A 9,464-nucleotide genomic window follows, 5' to 3' on the forward strand; every position below is an offset into this window, starting at 1 on the left:
CAGGGCTGGGTTACAGGTAAATTTGGTGGTGATGCAAATGAAACTTCTAAAATTTTGTAGAAAAGACTGAAAAAAAAAACAAGTTAGAGAGAGACCAACATTTACATTCGTTTTGTGTTTGTAGATTTCAGATAAATAATAGTAATGAGATCACAGGTTATGGCAACAAGGTAAAGGATTATCCAAAACTAGAGGAAGTTTTAACTCTTCGAATGCCTTTTATTACATGCACATTTAAGTTTTAGAGTAATGCTACACCTAGGAGAAACTTCTGCTGTAATGTGTGTTATGTATATCAACATAACGAATGACAAGCACTAAATACTCATGTATTAGAGATATCATCATTCAAGCTGACCTTTGAAAAAAAAAAAAGGCCATAAGCAAACACTGTGCAGAAGATATGAAAGGGGAACCCTACTGTAGACCTGTCATCAGCAGGCAGGTGAATGTGGCCCTCTACCCAAAACCACTGATCCACCCAGTCAGGTAATAAATCATATCCAAATTACATTTTGCACCCTGGTGCCAGACAGAACTACCTCACACATCTTAAATGTGGCCTGCAGCTTACCTGCAGCTCAATAATACATTTACATTTATGGAATTTCTTGAGAGTCAGAGGGACTTGCATCAGAATCCAGGAAATAAAACCTCTAGCCTTTTTTCCTTTAGAAGCAGGCTGCAAACCATGGACCGAACCCCACTGCCTGGTATTAGGAAAGAAAGGTGAGAGTAACTAAACAGCAACTAGTGTAGCTGTACAGAGTGTAAAATGCGGATGGAAAAAAGAAGTATGAATTCATTTGTGTAGGTGACAATGTTAAGATTTTTTAAAAAAAAGCCAAATTCAAAAGCAAAGTAGCTAACTGAACGGATTAGGAAGGCGTGGCATGCTCATGTGAGGGGAAACCTCTCTAGAATTAGCTAATCAGTGCCATGTTGAAAGGATTCATCGTGCCACACTGGCTAGCTTCAATGACCCTGTCAAACTCTAGGAAATCCTTCACTAATCTCCCCCCTCTCTCCCCCACGTGGTCTCTCTGACTGGTCACCTGTACTGTAATTAGATCTTCAGCCCGCACACCGTTGTCTCTAATGGATTTTGAAAGCTCTTTTCGTTGTTCGCCATTTGTTTCGTGGAAAAAATAACTCTAGTGACTCTCAATGAATCCGGATGTCGTTTTTCCTAGTATCTCCTCGATGTGAGCGTTTCGGGTGCATTCGGTGACATCATGCGTCGACTTCTTTGTGTGCATGTACTCCTATGCTGCCTCAGTATGGCTCATCCCTTCTGTCCATCCCAGTGTACCTGTGTCTTCCATGGACGTACCGATGGAACAGGAACCAGGTAAACTGTATTTTAATTGTGCTCGCACAAACTGCCCTTGGCATACTTTGTAAATCTACAAAATCAATGACAATCCAACATTTATACTCATATATGTCTCATGTATGGGTTTGGCAAATTAAGTCATCCTATCTGTAGTGTAAAACTACAAAAATAATGAACAAGTAAAAACACAATTTTAACACATTCACTTCCGTGTACTCTTAAATGAACTTTGTGAAACTGTTTGTTAAAAAGGATTTGCATCTTTTCCATGGCTTCAGAGAAATCTGTGGCTCATTTGTATGAGCTCAACGTTAACTATTGAAGCACTCGGACTTGTCTGGTGTGTGATCTCAGGTAAATCATGGACTTAGCTATTTTTCTTTACCAGTCTAGTGTGGAGATTTAATATACATCTCCATTGGTGTGTGTAAAAAATGTGAGAGTGACTCAGTTTGGATGTGTAACAATTAAAATACACAGAATCAAGACAATCAAAATGACCAGCTTTTAATGGGGTATTGGTAGCTTATAAAAGATCCAAATTCACAAGAGTGCAATTTGTACAGGCTGTACTGACATAATACATGGTTCCTGGCAAAGCACCAATCCATTTATGCCTGAGAGGGACCTAATTTCCCACTGAACTGTTAATCCTGTTAGTGCTAACAGAAAGAAGGTTGATGTGTGATAATAACAGAGAGAAGGTTGATGTGTGATATTATCTGTCAGTTGTAAAGCTTAGCAGTGGCAATACTGCAGAAGAAAACATTACATAGGTATTCAGGTACATATTATGGTATGGGACAGTACAACAGATAAAAGTTAAAAATCAAGCCTTTGTCCCTTTAAAGATGTAATGCTAATTATAAAAGCATTCTCTCCATGTCCTTGAAAGTAATTGATACCTATTAGTCCACCTTTTCTAGTCCACATGACCCCTCTCTATCTATAAAGACAGTGATTAGCTCTGACCTTGCCATCGGGAAATTGCCCTTCCGGACCACAGTAATGTCAGTGAAAGCATCCCACATCACACCTGACAGGCTGACTGGATGGACTGATGTATGAATGAATAATGCATTGACTGACACACGTCACACCTGACTGATAGGTCAATTAAATGCTCATGGGAACATCTGCTTTCTCAATGAAAAATGTTAAACTGTTTTGAGTTACCCATTGTGGAACAGTTTAGTTAGTTGGCAACAAAATCAGTTCACAACGGCTTTAATATTATTTTATTATATAATAATATTTTTTTCCTTTTAGATCTGTTCTCTGCAATGACCCAGATATGTCTGACATCCCTGTCAATGTCCCTGTGGATACAGTCAAACTTCGAATTGAGAAAACTGCAATACGGCGAATCCCAACAGAAGCTTTTTACTATCTAGTGGACCTGCGATACCTGTGGATTACCTATAATTCCATAACCTCAGTGGATACTGCTAGTTTCTACAACCTAAAAGTGCTCCATGAGCTAAGGCTGGATGGAAATATGATCGCTATCTTCCCTTGGGAGTCTCTCAAAGAGATGCCTAGGCTGAGGACACTGGATCTTCACAACAACAGACTCACTAATGTTCCCACCGAGGCGATCCCTTACCTCCTCAACATTACCTACTTGGATCTATCCAGCAACAAATTTTCCACCCTGCCCTCTGATCTCATGGATATCTGGCCACCCTTCAATGGACTACCCGTCTCTACTAATGCCTCTCAGAAAGTTGTGTTAGGTAAGGAGAAAATGTTCTGTCAGGCTTGGTTGTACAAGATAATAGGGCCAGGGCACTCTTGGGGTTATTTGTAATTGCCTCAGGAACTTCATTCCATCACCTGTTAATCTAGTCAGTCTGCCTGAGCAGTCATGACCCTGAGGACACAAATTAGTTTATTCTAAGCAGTGGCAGAGTTGACACTTTATGTACATTAATAATTTACTGTCTTGATTAAGTGTAAAATAATTAACAAAACACCTCTTGGCAATTCAAGCCAGTGTCAAGTTCATCAGTGAATTCAAAAGAAAAAGAAAGACAACTAGATACCCGTGTGTATTGTGTTACATATATAAGGAAATTACAGCATCTGCATCAGCATCAGCTTGAGATAAAGAATAGGAACTTTTTTTTTTAATTCCTTAAGTAACACTATGAGTATACAGAAACAAACAAACAAAAAAATCAACCGTTTCTCCTGCCCAGTATTGGTCACCTTATTCTCAATAGTTGATGAAACTTTGCGTTAGCCTGAATAGCTAGTTTAGCCTGTAATTATACAACATTAATTATCACCCTGTTTGGAATTCATGACGTTTAAGTGCCTTTTTTTTAAAAACTCTGTGTTCCTTTTGGGAATGAAAATATACGTTTACAATTACACCTGTCATTCAAAAATGCAAGGAATATGTGTGCAAAAGTTTAGTCAAAAATGGGCTTTTTCACTTCACTTCACTGTGGGTGGGGGGGCATTTAACAATAGAGCATATGATTTTAATATAAAGCTGTTAGGAATGGCAACAACGATCCTGAAGTCGGCCACTTCCCATCATTTATTTATTTAGGGAGTTAGTAACTCTATGCTCACTATGCATTTCTTAAAGTCTAATCTATGAGACTCCCTTATCATGAAGGCAGTATAAAGTTCTTAAGGTTGGGGCGAAGCCAAAACCCTTGTTGTCCCATACGGGCTGTTTTTCAGTCTTTAGATGGATGTGGTTTATTGTTCAGGTTTAAGCCTGTGTTGGGTCGATTAAAGTCCAGGGTCATGATCAGTTACATCCCATTAGATGTTTAATTGTTAAACTGGTTTAGTTGGGACAATTTCCTGTAGAAATACCCCCTGTAGTGCTCTCTTGTAGCTGAAGGTTGCCTTGAACCTGCAGTGGAGGCTTATGCTCACAAATTATACTGTTCAAACAATTTTAGTAATTCCTAAAATTTCCGACATTTTGTAATGTATGTTCTTTTGAAGCCAACACCGTAGCAAGAACCACATTTAAGGCCAATTAATGGTTTCTGTGTTTCATGCCAGTGGACAGTTGTAAATTTGAAGTTATAACAGCAGACTTTCATGCACTTTTATACATACTACAACCAGGGATCTGTATCCAGGAACACAATCCACAAATGCACATAAGAAAATACTATGCCAGTTTCCTGATAGCGAGAAGAACCCCTTTGTTTATTATGTTTGGACGGACAACAAGAAAAAGTCCAAAAGAGACGAAAGTGAACGATATGTCTTTACCAAAACCTCGAATACACCGTCTGATGATGAAATTTACGTCACTCAGACCCTTGTGAACTCTCACTTGCTCTCAGAGGTAGAAACTCTAACACTAGCTTTAGGCCTGCACTCGGACGTGCACAGTGGGGTCCGAGAGACACATGCAAACATATGAGGACACCAAAATTGGCATCATGTTGACACACGTGGACTAAAAAACCACTGTATTGCCATTTCGACTATAAAAGTGGAATTACAAGTAAAAAGGTCATTGTGCCTTCAATTAATCAAGAACAAAGTCGCAAAAAATTATTAGTGACAGCAACATATTGGTCGAGCTAAACACAAAATAAGTTGGGTCTTCCAAATGCCAAACTTAAAGCTTTAAATTGGTAGACCGAAAACCAAGAGATAACATGACAGTGGTTACGTCCACCTTTTAAATACAATCTACAAGAAATACGGTCAACATTGGAAATATTAGAGAAAGTAGCAGACAATCCAGCCACGAAGATCAAATGATGATGACAATGATAATTCCTTTGCTCTACTGCATACTGGTTAGCATTCAGACACACCTACTCCCAGTGTGCTACTGAAACCTAGTTTGGCTGCAGTTTAGCTATGGTTCAGGTTTTGTGTGTCCCATCAGGTCAGGTTTATATGGATCCATTTGAAAACTGCAGCTAGATTAGGTGCCACTCATATGGCGTTTATTTTTTGGTTTACGTATTTATTTAGTTGGATGCATTCCTGAATTACATGTAAATTAATGCACGTTCACTGTGTCTGTGTTGCACGGACAGTTGGAGGGATATTAACAGACTGCATAAGGTCAAGCTAGCTTATCTCAGCCAAAATAGCTTGCTGTGTGCTCTGGTGTACCTGAAGGAGAAACAGGATTAGTGCGAAGGAAGTGCACAAACAGACAGCAGCTTGTGTAGTGTATCCTGTATTCAATTCCTGTTAATATTTTATACAGGGTATCCACAACTTAGCTATTTTGAATTTATTTATAAGTCAATTAAGACTAAAAACAGAAAATGCAGAAACAATCAATAAATGTGGTTTGTACTCATCTAGATTCCATCTTACTATGTTCAAATTGTAATAAATCACAAACATATTTAATATTATTGTAAATTTGACATATGGGCTACATCGTGTTTATGCTATTAGTGATCTACTGATGTTTATGCAAAAAACAAAGCTAATGGGAAGACGATGTTATCACAAACTGGAGGCCATGAGCAGCTTAGGTGCTCTGGCACCGTTAAGACAAACTAATCTGTTTAAAGGGCTTTAGTATGCACTGGTACATGTGCTTACCTATTGTGTGCATCAGGTGTTTAGAGCAAGTAGTAAGTGAAACTCCATTACTTGCATATGATAGGCTCACTTTCACAGCCTTGAAATTTTATCATCACATCTAAAATGATGCAAATTTTCAAAGCAAAATAAAGATGATTCAAATGGTGGCTGATGAATCGGTCTAATATGTGTACTATACAATCTAAAGATGCCCACTGTTTGCACTGTTCGGATTTGAATTTAATATAGAGCATATCACTTTAATTCTTTTGAACAACAGCTTCTGCTATAGCTGAATGTAGATTAGTCATGAAAATCTCTACTCTTTTCTTTTGCTCCTTCACTGCTAGCATGTCATATCAGTATTCTATGCCTTTGTGATCAACAACCACGCTTTATAACAAAACGATATTTAAGTGTAAGACGTCTGACACAGCAACTACATGAAACTATGATCAATAATAAGAATTCATGTCATCTTTTTGCTTTCAGGCCTCCAGGACAATCCCTGGTTCTGTGACTGCAAAATCTCCAAGCTGATAGAGATGTCCAAAATGGCGGACACACCAGTGGTTTTGATGGATCTATTCTTAACCTGCGCTGGACCAGAGAATCTGGCAGGTGTCCTTTTTCAGCGGGCTGAACTTGACAACTGCGTAAAACCATCAGTGATGACATCTGCAACCAAGATCACATCTCCTTTGGGCAGTAACGTTCTCCTGCGTTGTGACGCCACAGGGTTTCCAACACCAACTCTTTACTGGGCCAAGTCAGATGGCTCACCAGTCAACAACACAGGTATAATGGGAAGGTTTTATATGTTAGTTGAGGTTTACACTTAAAATAATCTCTGTGAGTTAAAGATTGTCATTGCTTGATGAGAAGTAAATATAAAGTATGCAGCACTAGCACTGCAAGGCCAAAATCCATATTTATTTCCATGTTCTTTTTCTACTCTATAGTCCAGGAGTCACCGGGGGATGGCATCAGGTGGTCCATCATGAGCTTACATGGGATAGTGTACAAAGATGCTGGAAACTACAGCTGTAAAGCCAAGAATGTTGCTGGCAATGCAGAAGCCACCATCTCTCTCTCAGTTGCTGGTACTTTCAGCACTACCATCCCTCCACCAAGGCCCGGCACTGGAACTGGACCAACCAGCCTGGGAACAACATTTATTCCCCCAACTGACATTACCAGCTCACCCTTCGTCACATCCACAGTCCTCCCAAGAACATCAACCGTATCTGCTGTCCCTAGGAAGCCAAAAACTACTCCCAGCAGCGGTTTACAGAAAGGCTCACTGAAGCAAACAAAAAGCCAGCAAGGAGGAAATGGAAGAAAACTTGCAGCAGATGAAAAGAGCAAGAAAAGTGATGCCTCGAAGTCTGTTAAGGATCTAAAGATTGTAGAGGAAACGGCTGATAGTGCAGTGTTGCTCTGGACTGCAGATGGGTTACCAAATGAGGCCCCACTTACAGTTGTATATTCACCATATGGTGAGGATGACAGTAAGAGGACAGTGGAGACTAATGCTGGCAGTGGAAAAGTGCTCCTAGATGGACTGTCATCTGGGATGAGGTACTCCGTTTGCCTCTTTGCGAAAGGTAGTGCAGCTGGAAAAGATCCCTGCATTGACTTCTACACACTGGACAACATAGAGGATGACGGGCAGAACCAGCTTTTCATGATCATAAGCGGGATTGCCTGTGCTTTGGTTCTGCCTCTGATTGCCCTGCTGATCTACAAGATCCTCGCTCTGTACTGTAAAGGAAGCAGCACAGAGTTGGATGAAGAAGAGCTTGAAAAAGAGAGCTATGTCAAGTTTGAGACAATTTCAATGAAACAAAGGACAATGAACTCTCACCCAACTGAACTTTGGGCAAGGAGACCAACTCATGAATCAGAGCGAATGCTTCTCTGTTCCAGGTCAAGCATTGACTCCCAGATGACCTATAAGAGTGACAGTTCCCGGTCTGAATATCTCTGCTGATTTAAGAATCCATGGCCAATGCCCAAACACCATGCTAGTATTACATTATATTAAACACTCTTTATATGCCTTTCATGACAAAGACAAAAAAATGATTACCTACAAAGTCATGTATAAATTTTTATAAATGTTTTTTTTTCACGTCAGCAGGCTCTAAAGAATTATCATGTTGTGATGAAGAGAACAAAACATTCTTCTGCACTTTCCGATATCTATTCATTTATAAAGATTTATATAATGAAGTACAAAAGTGTTGTTAACGCAGAATCATTCCAATGTGTCCAATATTTTTATTTATGTCCTTATGTCTTGGAGCCTTACATTAACACCCATTTATTCAATAATACCACAGCACAGCACCTGTATGGGATTTAAAAATATACATAGTAGCATACAAAGAGCCAGTCAGTTAACGGTGTCTGATATTTGACTGTTTTCAATGCCAAAGTTGCAATGTGGCAGATATAAATATTGTGGTGGTGTCAGAGAAGATCTATAATCCTCCCCATCACATTTACAGCATCATTGTCGCTTTAAGCATCAAGCCGATTGTTGCCTTACTGGACAAGAAAGTACTGTCAGTGTGTGATAGAATACAGTGTGTGACTTTTGCCACTTTATATGATTATATGTATATAACTGTCTATACATGAAGTTGTACATTTGTTTTTAATAAATTGTTGAATTATGTGTTGCATACTACCTGATGTTATCTGATTGGATATGTGTATGTCATCCCCACAAAAAAAAACACCTCAGATGCAATTTTCCAAAACCTTACAAAATAGCCATTTATTTGCATATTTGCCACAAAGTCAATAGAAAAAAGACTACAGTCCGTCTTACTAATTTTTCATAATCTTCTAATAACACCAGAAATACATCAATTTAGCAACCCGTCCACAACAAGACTGTATGTTCTTTTTAGTTTTCAACACCTGAAACTAAATCCTAGTCTTATAATACACAGTGTGTGCAGACGCTAAGAAGAGGAGAGTGCCAAAAAGCTGAATATTGTGTACTGTAAATCAACACTTTAAACAGAAACAAAACCCAGAGAGTGCTACTGGGACTGTATGATCAGTGGTATGTACGGTTGTAAGTGAGAAATGTAAAATGTAAAAATGTGCATAGACATATTATATGTGCTTACACAGTTACGAACAAGAGTGGACTTGTTCATGCAGAAAATCAATGGGTCACAGTTGTCATGCTCTCTGACGATATGAGCAGACATCGCAGTAAATCCAGATAAAATGATGGGTGGATCTGGGAACTGGTTCCCATGGATACCTCTGTGCAAACCAGCTGTAGGTGCCTGCAGCATTACCTAATCTCTTTTGCCATCTGTGCTGTTATCATAGCAACAGCCGGGCAAGTTTAACAAACACACTGAATGGATGGTGGACTGGGATGTTAATGACAAATAAAACTATGAATGAACACTGATAGCTACAATTAAGACAGATAACTCCAGGAGGACAGGAGAATACAAAGGGGAAAACAGACAACAGTAAAGAGATCAATCAAACGATTGACACAGAAATTGTGAAATAATGTGGACAACTGCTTCTACTCTACAATAGTTGCCATTGGCCT

The 9,464-nt window shown here is 39.2% G+C and overlaps 1 protein-coding gene across 1 annotated transcript; it reads left to right on the forward strand.

The window, feature by feature from the left end:
* Positions 1-1,029: 1,029 nt before the first annotated feature.
* lrit3a (info leucine-rich repeat, immunoglobulin-like and transmembrane domains 3a) lies at positions 1,030-8,567 on the forward strand. The gene is made up of 4 exons (XM_023298738.3): positions 1,030-1,351; positions 2,606-3,072; positions 6,365-6,670; positions 6,835-8,567. The coding sequence occupies exons 1-4, from the start codon at positions 1,236-1,238 to the stop codon at positions 7,863-7,865; spliced, it is 1,920 nt and encodes a 639-aa protein (XP_023154506.1). The 5' UTR covers positions 1,030-1,235; the 3' UTR covers positions 7,866-8,567.
* The last annotated feature ends 897 nt before the right edge of the window (positions 8,568-9,464 follow it).

Source organism: Amphiprion ocellaris, chromosome 13, assembly GCF_022539595.1.
Source record: "Amphiprion ocellaris isolate individual 3 ecotype Okinawa chromosome 13, ASM2253959v1, whole genome shotgun sequence".
Taxonomy (NCBI): domain Eukaryota; kingdom Metazoa; phylum Chordata; class Actinopteri; family Pomacentridae; genus Amphiprion; species Amphiprion ocellaris.

Coding starts and splice junctions, on each gene's coding strand:
- lrit3a (XM_023298738.3), top strand. CDS start 1,236: ATGCGTCGACTTCTTTGTGTGCATGTACTCCTATGCTGCCTCAGTATG. Junction 1,352..2,605: donor ACCGATGGAACAGGAACCAG/GTAAACTGTATT, acceptor TTTTCCTTTTAG/ATCTGTTCTCTGCAATGACC. Junction 6,671..6,834: donor CTCACCAGTCAACAACACAG/GTATAATGGGAA, acceptor TCTACTCTATAG/TCCAGGAGTCACCGGGGGAT.